General features: G+C 46.3%; 1 protein-coding gene across 1 annotated transcript in view; it reads left to right on the plus strand.

The window, feature by feature from the left end:
- Window positions 1-16,283, plus strand: part of LOC144114980 (ATP-binding cassette sub-family A member 2-like) — a 146,463-nt gene that overhangs the window by 59,085 nt on the left and 71,095 nt on the right. Inside the window, exons 24-27 of the mRNA XM_077649061.1 lie at window positions 565-696; window positions 930-1,010; window positions 2,448-2,644; window positions 10,688-10,879. Of these exons, the coding sequence (XP_077505187.1) occupies window positions 565-696; window positions 930-1,010; window positions 2,448-2,644; window positions 10,688-10,879 (602 nt within the window). The remainder of the gene's footprint in view (window positions 1-564; window positions 697-929; window positions 1,011-2,447; window positions 2,645-10,687; window positions 10,880-16,283) is intronic.

The raw sequence follows: 16,283 nt of genomic DNA on the forward strand, positions 1-16,283 counted from the left end.
CGCGGGTTCAATCCTGGCCACGGCGGTTGAGTTTCGATGGAGGTGAAATTCTAAAGGCCCGTGTACTATGCAATGTCAGTTCACTAACATTAAAGAACCCCAGGTAGTCGAAATTTCCAGAGCCCTTCACTACAGTGTCCCTCATAGCCTGAGTCACTTTGGGACGTTAAACCCCTATAAACCAAACCAAAATATTAATGAATTTCTCTGTATATTTTAATCATTGAATTGATGCAAAATTGAAAGTTGCTTGAAACAAAAAAGGAGATGTTGCCATTTTTATTTACATAGTAAAGATGTAAATAAATGTACTCATTTCATAAAATAAACCAAATTTTGCAAATGGGTTTACTGCAGCTTTCTGTATATAATAGTGAAGAAGGTATTGTCATTTTTGTGACTTGTTTTGAAAAGCAATAAGTATTCATAAACTTATGCATTTTTTACTAAGTGCAGAGGAGAAGGGCATGACTTCAGACCTTCTTTTTCCACAGTTTAGAGTTTAGTTTTTGCTGCTAGATTTTTTTTTTCGTTAAGAAGTTCCAATGTGTTGCATTCTTTCAGGTCAATCCTTACAGGACTTTTTCCACCAACATCTGGCTATGCAACAATTTATGGACATGACATTCGTACAGAAATGGACCTTATTCGTCAAAGCATGGGCATGTGTCCTCAGCACAATGTGCTATTCGATGAGTAAGTCGATAGTGCCTTGGATTTTGAAGTGTGTTGGAGCTGTGACATGTTAACATCTTGCAGTGGTTAATTGAGACGTCCTCAGATGTAGTATTCAGATGCAATTGTAGTAAAATCTGCAATGACACACTTTTTTAAGACATATGAAATAACATGTTAACATGTTGCTAGAATAAAAAAAAGGGGTAACACGGCATCACTGTCACAGCAATTATCTCTTCATTTCTTTCCAGGTTGACCGTAGAGGAACACTTGTGGTTTTATGCCCGTCTGAAGCACACTCCCGACAGTAATATTAAGGACGAGACAGAGAAGCAAGTGCCACCTACCTATTTTGAACTATTATTTCTTTTTGTTATTCATGTGTACATATTATAAAGATAAATTTTCGCAATGGATACTTCATATTGGGAACACTGCAAATGTAGCTTGAATTTTTTTGCTTGAAAAGCATGCCTATATAGTAGGCAATAATTCTGAAAACACTTTTAAAAAATTTAGTCGGTGTAAGTTATTGCTGTAGTAACCAGCTCACTAGCTGCTTGTTACAGTGCTAACAAGGTATCAAATTTGTTAAAAAAGGAACATTGCAATAGTATCATTTGCAGAATTTTATGTGGTCATTGGTGAACATAATTTTATGGGCCAAGTATACAAGAGAAAGTGCTTGTAGCATGCTTTGTGCTTATATGCTCTTTGTTCTTGCCATGGTGCCATATCGGTCCTTGCGGGGTCAAGTAGCAGAGGGTATTGGGTTTGTAATGCACATGCATAAGTCTCGTTTAGTGTTGGCATTATATTCTGTTAGCGTCATGAGGCGTATAGCTAACCTGTTATCAGACCAACATTCTGTTGTGGCTAGTAAGCTTAAAAGCTTATTTAAATTAAATTTCACTCAAGCTAAATTGGCTATACTTATGGAGAACAAGTAAAGAAAGTAATTGTGGCTAAGCCACATGGCACTCAGACTTGTTTTTTATTTTTATTTGTAGGCACTTAGAATGCACTTCAGCAGATGATGTGTGCACATAGTAGTGAACAGTGCACTTATTCAGCAAGGCAGATATGACTTGTATTTGACACTATTTTTCGCTTGCTGCATTCCCCTTGTTTGGAAGTTGCATTTGAAAGTACCTGGTGCATTTTTTGTTGCTGTCTCCATTGTTTCCACATGGAACATTACATATAAATTGCGCATATATTTGGACATTACGTATAGGTTGCATATGCTGTTGAGTCTGGACCTGAGAAAGTAAGCTTAAAGCTGTTATCTTTGTGCACCTATGCAGTGCAGTTACACTCTAAGTATGATGTGTCTAAAAAAGCATTTGCATGTGTCTCCATTAGCACTGGAACACTCTGCATCATAGTCATAGCAGTTTGGTAGCAGACTGTGCAGCTAGAGAAATTTTGAAAGAAAGTTGGTGGAAGTCGTAATGTTCGATTATTGAGGACCAGATCTATGACCTCATCTCCTCTCTTACTCTGTCTAGCAAGCCAGCACTGTTGCTGTGTATTGACTTTTCTCGCAATTTATTTTGCTGCTGTTGGGGCATAATATAAAACTTCACAGCCACTTAATTTGTGCTGCCACACGGAGCATAATGAAACGTATGAATGACATGGAGTAGAACAGCATGAATATATGAATGTATGGTTTTTGCAGTGTGTAAGCTGTTACTTAGAAATATGCATGTCTTGTGCAGTTTCCTGATTTTAAAACAGTGATGCAAGTTACCCTTCCTGTGCAGGATTATCCAAGACTTGGGCCTACCACTGAAGCGCTTCAGCAAAGTGGATTGTCTCTCAGGTGGAATGAAGCGCAAGCTTTCTGTGGCTATAGCATTTGTTGGCGGCTCTCGTGTTGTAATTCTGGATGAGCCTACAGCAGGTGTGGACCCCTACTCTCGTCGTGCCATATGGGACCTTATCCTCAAGTACAAAAAAGGTGGGAAGGCCTTCTTTAAGCTGAAGTGTGGTTTTTAATGTTTGGAATAATCTCATAAACAAGCCCAGACTTTGCTTATTGTAATGGAACTGCGCTTTCAGGAACACACCTGAAAGCTTCATACTATTGCTACAAGCAGGGGTTTATTGAGTCCAGAATGAGTGACTAAAGCCCGCTGAGTATGCTTTCAGAGTTTTTGGCATCAGACACCTCTATTTAATTTTATTTATATTCTGCGTGGTTGGCATCACTTCTTCACAGGCATCACACTCCCCCCTAAGGAGCTGAAGCCCGCAGGGCAAGTTAAAAAGTGCCACGCTAATGGAAGGGCTTCAAACAGGCAACATGAGTCACTTCAATTTTTGCAGAATGACGGCCGCTTGCCATGAGGCGTGCTACACAATGGTTGAGCTCTCTGATTGGGCAGTGATGACGTAGGGTCCATCATAGTGGCACAGCAGCTTCTGGGACAAGCCCTGTTTTCTGATAGGCTGCTACAACAAGACCAAATCACCAGGGCTGTAAGTGACATGATAACAGTGGGCATCGTAGTGCGCGGAGGTGAGAACGCCAAGGCGGGCAAGGCGTTAGGGTTCTTTGGTGAGGCAGAGAGTCTCATTTATAAAGAGATCTTCATGAGGCTCGAGAGAAAATGGGATTATGGTGTCTAGGATGTAGCGTTGGAGGTGAGCGTAGATTAAGAAGAAAGGGCTGAAGTCAGTAGTCTCATGGCATGCGGTATTGAAAGTGCAAGTGATGAACAGCAAGATGCTGTCCCAGTTCTTGTGCTTTGAATCAATGTACATTGACAACATGGTAGTGATGTTCAGTTTGTGCCTTCAGTTAGATCATTCATTTAGGGATGGTAAGGTGATTAATGGTGAAAGTGCGAAGTACAAGAATGGAGAAGCTGCTTTACGACATCGGCGGTGAACTGTCGACCACGGTCACTAATGATAACTCGTGGAGGTCCATGGCGGAGCACAAAAGAGGACACATGGTACGCAGTAGCTGAGCGTAGGGCTGCCGTTCCACAATACTAAGTAAGGTAGTCTGCAAACTATGATCCAGTAGTTCCCAGTATAGGATTTTGGAAATGGGCCCAGGAGATCTATGCCCACTTGCTCAGATGCTGCTCCTGGTGGCATCACTGGTTGAAGCTGGCCAGATGCAACGCTTGCGACTCTCATATCATTGAGTGCAGCTGGCAATGTACCTCTCAGTAGTGACCTGCATTTTCGGCAAATAAAAGTGTGCCTGGGTATGGTTGAGCGTTTGTGCCGACCTCAGATGTCCAGATGTCTGGTTGTCATGCATGGCGTGCAAGATGGAGCCATATAGGCTCTTCGAAACAACCAGGAGAAAGTGGGGGCCCGTAGAAGAATAGTTTTTCTTCCATAACAGGCCATCACGCGCACAAAAGTGGTTTGCACCTCGGGGTTCTGCAGCCACTGCAGGGAGAAACCACGGGGTGGGATCTTTCTGTTGTTCTTCTTAGAACATGGTGATATTGGGAAAAGCCAGTGACACTGACGCGATGCAGTGGTCGAAATGGTCAGTGTCACACTCCATCTCAGGAAGGGCATTCAGACGGGGGTAATCAACACAAAAACGCCGCAAGCTGTCCTTCTTTCTGACAAGAATCATTGGAGTGGCCCAAGGACTCGACGACTCTTAAATACAGTCGACGACCGAAAATTTGGACACCTGATTTTTCGGACATGTTTGATTATTCAGACATGCTTGATTATTCGGACTTTTTCGCTGTACCACGACATGGCCCATAGAGCCAATGTGTAAGAGCGCTTGAAATTTCGGACGCACCTGGACTGACTGCTTGATTTTTCGGACCTTGTTCGCACTCGCCGCTAATACCCAAGCCGCCATATACTGTATTTACTCGCATAATGAACCCACTTTTCTTCCAGAAAAGTTGGCATCAGTTTGGGGGGAGGGTTCATTACGCAGGAAAAAAAGTTTTAACAGATTTTTTTGGAAGGGTCGATATTTCATATCATACCTCCGTCCGGCCGTCCTTCCATCATCAACAAACGCACGTGGTGAGACGGGTTTGTGTTTGTGCCGCTGCTGTTAAGCATCGTTCACTTTGTCGCCATCCGGCAATTTTGTGGTAGCCGGCGGCGCCGGCCATTTGCGTCGAGATAATGCGAACATGCTGAACACTGGCCGTGAAGGTCAGGCACGCGTTTTTTACGCGAGGTTAAAAAAACACACGGGACGGTGATGAGTGCATAATGCGAATGACTATGCCTTAGCTTACGGCATACAACGTCTTGGCGCTGTGCCAAGTTCGCCTAGCGCGCCGCACTCTCTCCTTCCCCTCCCGCCACCCCTCTGGCAGGAGCTCTCCTCAAAAAAACAAGTGGTGGTGTTATCGACGGCGGGCAGCATCTGGCGCGCTGCCATGGTCTGCGCTGCGGACGGCGCGAAAGCTGACGAACCAGCTACAAAAAGCTAAAGGCTGAAAAAAAAAGTAAATTCTGACCGACAAAAGTGAGGGGCGGGTTCATTATGTGAGTGGGTTCATTATGCGAGTAAATATGGTAATGCGTACAGTGTAACCTCATTAATTCAAACTGCAAGAGAGATCGAAAACTTGGTCAAACAAAACCAAATTTGAGCTTAAAGGAAGCCTTTTAACTTCAGATGCTGAAATTCTGCGCGAGTCGGTACATTGCGCCCGCATGGTTTTGAATTCGTACTGTTCTCGAATGTCTTCTGCCACACGAACTTGAACAGTAGTCAGAGTTTGCGGGACTCATCTGTGCCGAGTCTTTCTTGATGGATGCGGAAAGAGGTAGCAGCGAAGCGCATGGGAGGCGTACGGTTCCACGGAAACGGCGAGCGCGGGAGGAAATAAATGGTGGTGCATTTCAAAGCGAGATCAGCGTACCCGCGGCAAAACGCACCGCAACCCTGACTTTTCTATCGTAAAACCGTAAACAACTGGCGTTTCGATGACAGGCAAGACGCCTATTATTATACGCAAGCCACCGCAGAGCGCATAAAGACGAAGGCCATCGCTGACGGAGCGCTAGCTTCAGCTGTTTCTTGGCTCATATTGTTTCGCCATCTTCGCGTTCTCGTTCCGGGCCCATTGTACTGCGGGCACAGCGCAGTTCCCTTAGCAGCGTGTTCGCTTTCCCATTTAGACTTTATCCCAACCCGTGCATTTATCGGCGACATGCCGCGAGCAGCACAGCCAGGCCGAGGTCATGAAAGCGGTCGCCGTCCTCGTCCGTGCTCATGTCGCGCGGCGAAATTTAGTCATGAGGAGCTTTAGAAAATGAGCAATACAACTGACGCCTTCCTCTGGCATATTGGTAATAAGTTCGTGATTTTTTCAGTGAAATTTGATTTTCCGGACTGCCTGATCTTTCAGTCGTTTTCGCGGTCCCTAGAGAATCCGAAAAATCGGTCGTCGACTACACCTTTGGTGAACATCTCCTTTACTTGTTCATTGATCACATAGCATTCAGACAGTGACATTCGGTAGGGCTTTTGTCGGATCGGATGTGAGGCACCATTGTCAACCCTGTGAAGGGTCCAAGACGAGAGAGTGGAAAGTCGGTCACCTGGTTGTGAAAAGTCAAACATGGAGGAGTGTTGCAGAAGGATGGCCAACAGAACACAGTGCTCATGGCGAGAGAGCAAGTTGTCAATCATGTAATGGAATTCCTACTCGTTGGGAGACTTGGGCACTGTCGTTTCCAAGGCATCAGTAACCAAGGCAACAATTACTGATGAGTCGGGGCTGCATAACGCATGTTTCACGCCTTGAAGTTGAAGTACAGGTTCTGTTGAGCAATTAACTGTCCACAGTTGAGTACAACCTTTGGTGATAGAAACCATGGTATGAAGAACCAACACATTCTTCTTCATGCAGGTCAAATGGATCAGCTCCATAGTTGCATCAAACATGTTGAGAGTGCTATTAAGGCAGGAAACCGGTATGCATACTGCCGAAGGAAGCATGACAGTATCACGAGAAACACAGAACACACTCTCACCACTGTGCGAGTCTTTCATAAGGCCAGGGGTGAAACATTTGCCAACGCTGAGCTCACTGGTGTGACAGTCGACATTAGAGCCACACATCTGCAGTGTTCTCTCTCAGATGCAGCTTGTTCTTAAATGGGGAAGTTTAGCAAAGTGATGGCACCCTTTGATGATACTGTTTTTTATACAGTAAGGCATATGTGGTTTAACGTCTCGAAGCTGAAGCTGCACATTGGCTATGAGGGATGCCATATGACCAGAAAACGAAAGATAAGTTGAGTGCCGCCATTCTGAAAGCACTATGCGGCTACCTGTTGCACCTGCACCGAAACGACGACTCTAGCCTGCCAAGCAAGGCGGTTCAGGGTAGGCATAGTGCTTGCAGTGTGTCACTTATCTAAACTTTTCACAACGGGCTAGTTAGAGGATTATAATCAGTAAATTTCAGCCTCTTGGTAAGATTGTGCTACACATCACAATGGCCGTGGCAAGCACAGCAGCCGCAAGCGGAGTGAATTGTTCAGAGAAAGTGCAAGGTATCTAAGTATACGAAAATGCTGGTGCTGTGGCTATTGCAATTTCATTTTCACTCCCAAAAATAGTCCACGCACTAGTAAAATCCCTGCAGTATGCAATGTATTTTACTTCCGCTTGATGGCATCTGAAAAAATCTGTTGAATAAGAATGCTAAACTAAAATTTCTTGGTTGGCTATAATACGCTTGCGTTATGTATGTATAGGCCACCGAGCGTTCATGCCGTGTACAAAACTTCAAAAGAGAGCCCCAAATCTGCGCGCAACGCGTCATGCAGCACTCGTTACGTCAGCAGTGGAGAGCTATCATTGGTTTGCCATGCCATTTCTTTCTGATGTCACGCAGCTACCATGGCCTCGGCCGAAAGCTCCGCCCCCCTGGGAACTCCCGTGCACGTTAGCAGCCGACGGAGGGGCCAAGTGGGTGGGGCCGGTGGAGGAGCGCCAACATTTCAGTGTGAAAAAGTGAAGAGAGGAGAGAGAAAGTCGTGAAAACGCGGATATTCAAATTTTAACTACAGATAACTCAGCTTCCACGAAATGCATTAAAAAAATTCTTGCTGGAGGATATTTATGAAGCGGCGTCATTTAACATGCTGGGCGTACCACAACATTATTAGAGCCCCTATAAAGGGACCCAGAAAGGGGGTCTCAATAAAGGTGCGATATGTCTGGGATGTTAAAAGACGACGGTTCAGTAATTATCCCCCAGCAAAATTATTTTAATGCGTTTTGTGGAAGCTGAGTTATATGCAAACAAAATTTGAACTTCCGCGTCTTCGCGCCTTTCTCTCTACTCTCGCACGCCAATACGACACCGCTCCTCCACCGGCCCCACTCACTCGGCCCCTCCCCTACCTCTGCCGGCTGCGGAGCGCACGACGTCTGAAAGAATTTGGCGCTGTGAACCAATGATTAATCCCCAGCTGCTGACGTCATTTGCAAGACATGACGTCGTCTGCCAGGTTTTCGCGCAAAAGTCCGGCACCATGAGTCGCCGCGAGGTGTGAAAGCGGGAATTTTTAAAAATTTATTGTAAATTTCCCGCTCGCTTTTGAGGTCTCGTATGCGGCATGAACGCTCGGTGGCCTGTACTCTACATAGTGCAAACATTTTAAAGCCATGCTCAAACACCCCTTTCTGTGGCCCTTTAAGAAAAGGTTGCTGCACCCTTCAAGCAATGTGTGTATGTGGCATACTACATACGTCAGGCAAGCTCACACGTTTGTAGGCTTATGGTAAAAAAATTATTGTCATTACTGTGCACATTACATTACATTTATTTCAAAATCATGCTGTCATTGCACCATCCGTCACCCCACACATGAATTTTCTGCTTAGCAAGTATCGCTGTGATGCGATTTCAATACTGCAGCGCAGGCTGGCGTGGCTACCGTGCGCAAGCGGAAAACTGGTGCAAACTGCACGTAGCACTTTCCTTCCTAGCATCGTCCAGGTGAAGCATCAGCACAAAATTCTGTTCTGTTGGCCACTTGTCAACAAAATGGTCCAGGCACACCTGTGTAAGCCTATACTCCAGTTACCAGCTGCCACATAGTCGTAAATGTAGCACAACAGCAAGGCAGTTGCAGTTTCATAAAAATAATGCGCGAATTGCGCATTTGCGTTTGGCACAAAGTCCTTCCAGTGAACCGCGCTGATCCACGTGTCGTGAACCTATCTTTTTTTTCTTTTTCTGCTCTATGGAAAGCGGAGCAGGCTGAATGCGCCGCAGCGGCACAGCTCTCGACGTACATTGTGTTCGTCGCAAACCCTGTTCAGCACGTGCTTCTTTTTCGATGGTTATTTGCACATCCATAAATACAGCAATGATGCGCCGATGAAGCTTAGCACTTCGATGTGGCAGGAACAGGCATTTTTACACATTCAACAGCACCACACACACACACACACACACGCACGCACGCACTTTGGCAGCCCAAGGAAGATGGCAGCTGGTTGCTGGGTTCAGATGTATGCGCTCAGCTCATTCGGTTTGAGACTCTCCTATTCTGGTTTATTCTGGAGGGCATCTGCATTTGTGGGATATTTTCATTTCCATTTTCTTTGCCTGATTAGTTTGCCAAAGTGTACTGCTGTTGCAATCATTATGTGATCAATTGGATTGATGCAGAGAATATGCGATGGCATTCTTCTTTCACTGACCAGTGTATTCCAATTCTGAGTTCATTGTCTTTCACCCCCCAATTTATTGCTGTTCCAACTACGCAACTACACAAAATGTGCCACATTGTCAGATCACACCGAGTCTTCATACCAGTACCAGCGCTGTGGCGTGACGGTGAAGCAGTGCACCACTGCACTGAAAGGTGGCTGTTTCAAGCAGAGCCACCGATGGGGCTTGTGAGACCCAGGTTGCTGTTCCTGAGCAATGCGGAAGGTGTAGTTCCCACAAGCCTCATTGTTGCACAGATAGCTCTACAGGAGGCTGTCTATTACATGTAGGCCTGCTGTCGTCCAGGTCATTTTCTTCCTAGTCATTCTCATTTTTGCTGAGTCAGTCCTTGTCTGTTATCACCCTCCTCCCCCTCCATGCCGCCGGTCAGTTTTTGCCTTCGTGGACCTCCTGATGCTATCTCATTAAAACTTTATTTAATAGTCATACACTTCTGGGAGGGACCCCCTCCACATAGTCCAGGAGCCCTCACGGTGCTCCCTCCAGCATGGCCCGCTCGATCAGTCGTAGCTGATCATTGGGCTGTGTGGCCAGAAGAGGAGGAAGTGTGGACGGGAAGAGTGCGGAGAGGATGCGGGCATTCCGAGAGGTAATGATAGAGAGAGGGTGGGGCAGCGTTATAACCCATGCAGTGGGTCGGAGAGAGGGCGGGGTGTAAGATAAGGGCAAGTGAGGGGATGGGAAGGAGTGTGTCTGGAGTTGTCACCAGTACATGCGTTGGGTGTGATTGAGCATGGGATGTGGTGGTGGGTATATGGCACGGGAACGGCGATAGTGGTGGACAATTGTATGGTGTTTGAGAGGTTCGATGAGGGTGTGTAGGGATTGGGAAGGCCATCCACCAGTGCCAGAAGCTCATCCTGATGTGAGCCATGGTGGGATGTCACAAGGTTTGCATCAGTTTCTATTATTCTTGCATAAAGCTTATTAGGCATCATCCACCTCAGTGGTTTATCTTTCTTGTTTTGAAACTATAGCTGTTGGAAAAGACGGGTGGAGGAGGCACTTGGAATCATGGGGCCCCTAATTTTGTGGCAAAATGGTGAACTTTTCATGCAAGGGCTTAGTTGCAAATTGTACAAAAGTACTTTTGTTTCTTTCTTTTCTTTCACTCCTTTTGCACTATGCTATCTGAATGTTTTAGCTGATGGATTGTACATTGTTCTGGTACATCTTACAGGTTCTCAAGAGGCCTAAACAAATTTACCAACCACCAACTTTTAGAGTGGTTTTATGTAGACTGTAGCCCTGTGAACATACGAAACCCTACATCTGTGTTCCTTCCATTGCAGAACGCACCATCTTGCTATCCACTCACCACATGGATGAGGCGGATGTTTTAGGTGATCGCATAGCTGTCATTTCTCATGGACAGTTGCGATGTTGCGGAACATCACTGTTCCTCAAAAATAATCTTGGCAAGGGCTACCACCTCACTCTGGTAAAGCAGCCTCCTCGACATCTCTCTGGGGATCCCGTGGCAGGTAAGTCCAGATGGGCAAACTTATGTATGCTCCACTTCTCTGGAATTAGGGTGACACTAAAGGAGTGGCACAATCCGCATAAATCTTCCTCGGTTGATAGCAGCAATTTACAGGAGTACATCATTAAATGTCTGAATATGTATGTATTACTGTAATATGCAGCTTTGCTTAGTATTATACCTATGCTCCACTTGGTAAACTGATCTCATCCACATACAGTAGACTCCCTTTAAGACGAGCTTGAAGGGACCACGAAATCTATTCGTGTTATCAGAAGTTTGTCTTAACAGAAGTGTTCCTAAACAAGTGAACATGTAGGCATGTCCTTATATATGTTACATGAAAACGATGAATAAAATAGCCTTTCAGCAGATAGAGCATTTATTGCACTATCCATGAAGTGAGGTGAAGGCAGAAGGCTCGAAACAAGTTCACATTATGCTACTTGAAAATGGCATTGGTCTAGTTTTCATTTTTCATTGTCTCATTCTCTCACTGTATCCCACAGTGGCTGCTATTTGTGTTTGTTTTTTTACTTCTGCTTCCATTCTGCTCCGAGCGCTTCGAAGGTGCCCAGCAGGGTAGCCGTGCATCCTTCTTATCTCGCCCCTTCTGAAGCATAGCTATTACCAACACCACGGGCAGGCACACCATGCGCCTCTCCGTACGCAGCAGGCAGCGTGCACGCGGCGCCAATATGTGGCCATCCCTGCACTGCGATAATGTGTGTTGCAATGCGGTGTCTGTTGCAAATGCAGCCCTGGAGTTTTTAAGCCCCAAGTCAACAAGCAGGTGCACTCTGCTCATACGTGCCTTGTAGTCTGTGGGGGGCAATGCACGGCATGTGATGCGTGCACAGTGTTGAGGTCTATGCTAGTGTAGGTTGGTGTGCTGCCTTTTCCGCACTGGCAAGAGAACTTTCCCCCATGAAAGCGCAATCTCGCAAGATGGCTTCCCCGCAGATTTGCGCAAAGGTGCATAGAAGCCATCTTGAGGGGGTGCTATTTTTTGCTATAGTCCGCTACAACTCAAGAACTAAGTGGCAGATGCCCCTCGAAGGAGGCCTTTTAGCTAATGGTGTTGACCGATTTTCATGGTGCTGTGGTTAATTCGATTAAACTGTGGTTATTCCTCTTTCATCTGCCACCCCCTGCGATTTCACGCTAGCAAGTCCAAAAGGGTCAGTCGAAGGGCAGAATTGGTCAAGGGCTAGAACCGTCAATGCCATTGACTGGAAGGGCTTCTTTGAGGGTCACTTGCCGCTTCGTTCTTGAGTTGTATCAGACTGTAGGAGCATTTTATATATTTTTAACGTGCTAGCATTAAAGGCCCCGTGTTGGGGAAAAACCGATGTTGGCATTGACCGGCGGCGTGACCGAAAAGGGCCTAGTCAATAGAGTCATGATGTCACAATCATATGACCTCGCGTGGGTAATTCAAACATCCCACTGCGATCACGCTGTTCCTTCCCGTGTACATATGCTGCTCCGTCAACGCATGGAACCGGCACGGTGAAAGACATAAATTGGTGCTGGCGTGCTTGGATTTGTCATAAACATCTTAAAGACATTTCTGTGTGCAATGTAAAGTAATTTCAGTGAAAAGTACTGTACTATTTACTCGCGTAATTTTCGCCCGTGCATAATTCGCGCACCTACAACTTTTTGCCCGGATTTAAAAAAAAAAACCTTGTACTCACATATTTTCCGCTCTCTGCTGCACGAGACCACCAGCATGTACGCGGGTGCGCGCAACGGTTGGGAAGATTGGCGCAGCCGCATCATCGTATCAGTTTGCGAAAGGTGTAAGTGCCGAGGATGCGAATTGTATGCCGTTTACCCAGATCGCTCGCTCTTGTGTTCGCTTTCCTGCATGAACAGTTGCGAGAGCAAGCTTCCGGTAAACCCCATCGTGTGCCAGAATCTGAAACTACCGAACCATTTCCTGTTCGGTTTGCCAGCCAGGCCACACGCGAAGGCCCCGTTTTATCGCCCGTTATCACCTTTGACCCCCCCACCCCCACTGCCGGAGTCGTGATTGTATCGTTGCGTGTTTATTGCTTCGGTAAGGTGGCTAGAATGGGAAGGTGTGAAAAGCGGCCGGGGAAGCATGGCCCCGCTGCGCGTCAATGCCGTGTGGCGGCGCTGAGGGAAGAGGTGCGGTAAGGCGCGCAGCCGAAATGATCGCATTGCATAGGCTAAATTTTTACCACTGAGGCGAGAATGAGCTCGTTCGCCTATCGCGCGTTTTCTGTGAGTGTCATAGAATGAATCTTTACCATAAAATAATGTTTCGTCAACACGCATCATTATTTCCTTGAAATATGCTGCTTCACAAGCCCAGTATGCATTGCATAGCTGTGCTGAAGCACGTTTTGTGTGTGCACATTTCGACACGCTGCCCAGGATGTGAGGGACGCCGTAGTGGAAGGTTTCGAAATACTTTCAACCACCTGGGCTTCTTAAACGTGCACTGACTCTCTGCATTGTGCCGCCATCGAAACGCTGCCACTACGGCGAGAAGAGCAGGTTGTATTGTGTGCCACAGGACTTCAAAACGGCAGTCGCATTGGCTGAAGGCGCCCCAACACACAAACCAGTTTTTGTTGCCGCTTGCAAACCTGTAGCATGTATGCCATCTTGATGCTCATGTAGGCAGGGACCCCTGAACTACAGTGTTCTAGAAGGCGTAGTAGCGGCAAGAGCGAAGCGGGTTTCGGTGGGAGGCGCTGAAGCAAAAAAAGCTGTTGGCCGCACGCGGCGCTGCCGTCAAATACTGGAGGGGAAAAGCCGGCCATCTGCTTTGCTGCGTCGATCCATTCAGCGAGTTTGAGCGTTGTCGTTGGGAAAGGGTGGCGCTTTAAGCGCGTTGGGATAATAAAAGCGGGTATGTGCGTCCCTCAGAGACATAAACATATGCAAAAAGTCTACAAAACGCGGGTACTACTCCACACCCAGCCGACCGCGAATATTTCGCCTGAGTGGGGCACCATGAGGATGCATTGTCAGCCAAAGGCACGTACAGCAAAAAACCATCTGGGGCAGGGAAAGTTCACTGAAGAGCAAGAAGGCGGCCAGCGAACGCGGGCAAAGTTGACGAACAATTACAAGGGTTGAGCAGTGAAGCTCGAGGAGGAGGTGAAAGAAGATTGGCTAAATGAAATGGAGGTGAAACCACTCGGCACTAGCACGAAATGACGGTCAAGCAAGAATGAAAGGGTGGACGAAGAGTAAAAGGAACTAATGGAGGTGTTGGAGAAGATAAAGTGAAACGTTTGGATCGGTTTTATGGGGTTCAATATGGGGTTTAGCCTCGTAACCTGAGTCGCTATTGGCACAAGTGACTCGGGTTACGAAGGATGCCGTAGCCACTCTGGATAATTTCGAACCCCTGGGGTACGTTCTTTAATGTGCACTGACATTGCACAGTATACGCGTGCCTTTATAGCACTTCGCCTCCATTTAAATGCGACAGCTGAGGACGGGAACCAACCCGAATCTTTCGGGCCAGCAGCTGAGCGCGCATTACAACCACTGATCAGTTATCACGGCGGCGAGAGAAAAGGGAAGCGCGAAAAAAATACAATAAAGCAAGTGCTCATTAAGCAGGAAAAAGAAGGCATTAAATAAAACTGTGGGAAGAGACAAACAGTTTAGAGACCTACGTCCGCCGACGGGGACAGAAATGACATTTCCTTTTCTGTCAGAATGAGAGAGGGCTCGAGGATGTGGCAGAAGTAATTTGAAAGGTTTGAGTTATTTCTTTGGTAAGGTGGCCTTTATTCGTGATCACTGAGCAGCTCTCAAAGACTGGCAAATTTTCGAGGTAGTGGCCGCCATCCCTTGTCTCCCGTTGGCGCCATCACTGAAACACAGCCGCTGATTTCCATTTGAAAGGTTAAAAATAATTATCCTTTCGTTTTTTGCATCTTCATTGGCAGCCAAGCGGTGATGCATTAAAAAAATGGGATACTGATGTTATAACACCATAAAAAACAGCGCGACTGTCCTGTCGGCCCCTCGTAGCCACGCAGCGCGCGTATCGACGACGCACTGTTTCTACTCCAGGAGTCTACGCCAGCGCCGCGCCGCGGCAACCGCTTCTAAAGCCTCAGGGGGATAGCGCCGCTTTTGCCACTACAAAAACACTGTACCGGAACAGGGAGGGGGCAAGGGGGTGGTCCCCCCTCCCCCCAACATTTTTCCAGAGGAGGCAGCGCCTCCCCCGTCTCCAGTTGCTGGCACTTGGGTCAGATTCCTGACAAGTGAAACATTTAAGTTCTAGGACTCTTTTAATGCAAAGTACAGTGGGGCTGAGCTACTTGACTTCGTAGCCAGTTGTAAAGCATTTCGTATATGAGTAACCTAAACCAGTCATCTCCCAACAGAAGTCGACTGTCTGGCCCATGCACATGATTAGCAGAATTTAAACAAAGTGTGCACAAAATTTTTTATTGCAAATGATCACTCCTTGTGCGTAAAGCTTCCCATTTCAATTCATTTTATATTGCCGTGAATCTCTGCACCATTTGTTCTTTCGAACTCAAAACCACTGGCACGCGGCTTTATCATTTTGTCTTGTAATGAGAGATGCGACCAGACTTATCTCCATTGATCGTGGCCACGTGCAAATGCTTCCACATTTTTCCACATTGTTGTAGTTGCTTTCGGTTCCTTATCTCGAAGGTTTCTTGCCAGCTTTAAATTGAGCGCAGCCAAGTACTGCAGGCATTCAGTTCAATGAATGACCGCGGAGCACGCTTGTGGCTATCGCCGCCGCCGAGTCATTCAGTTTTTAGTGGGCGCGAGTCACCCCCTTAAACAGTTTCATTTGGAAGTTTTTTCGTTGTCTTCCTGACTGTTGGAGTGTCGTCAGCACAACGTGACAGTTTGCATCAACCTTTGAACTTTGAAAAATAAATAATAAAAGTATAAAATTTATTGTGTAAAGGAGCATTAAACAAGCAACAAAATAAGCTGGAAGTCCTGCCCCTCACTAAAAAAAAAAAAAAAAGTTCCGGGGTTCCTGCATGTAAGCAATCTCCGACGATAGACAGTGAAGCAACACATCTGGGCATGAAATTGTTTATTTAGAAGTGAGAGGGAAAACTTTTGCAGAGTTTGACCCACAACACACAAGGTTTCAGTGTATTCTTTTTCTTCTCACAATCCTCCTCATTTATACCGTTAAGCAAAAAGCGAATCTTTGTGAGGCAATAAAGACGTAGAACTGATGCTGTCAGCGCAACAGAAGGCTCAGAACAACCAATTTTTGGCACATCACCAATTGACTGTAGAATCTCTGCCGCAGCTTCGGCATGCAAGCGCGTTCAGCTGAACGCATGTGTTTATTAGTTTGTTTTCAAGGACGTTGACAAGATTGTAAAATGACACTGACGGATATA

Source organism: Amblyomma americanum, chromosome 1, assembly GCF_052857255.1.
Source record: "Amblyomma americanum isolate KBUSLIRL-KWMA chromosome 1, ASM5285725v1, whole genome shotgun sequence".
Classification (NCBI taxonomy): Eukaryota; Metazoa; Arthropoda; class Arachnida; order Ixodida; family Ixodidae; genus Amblyomma; species Amblyomma americanum.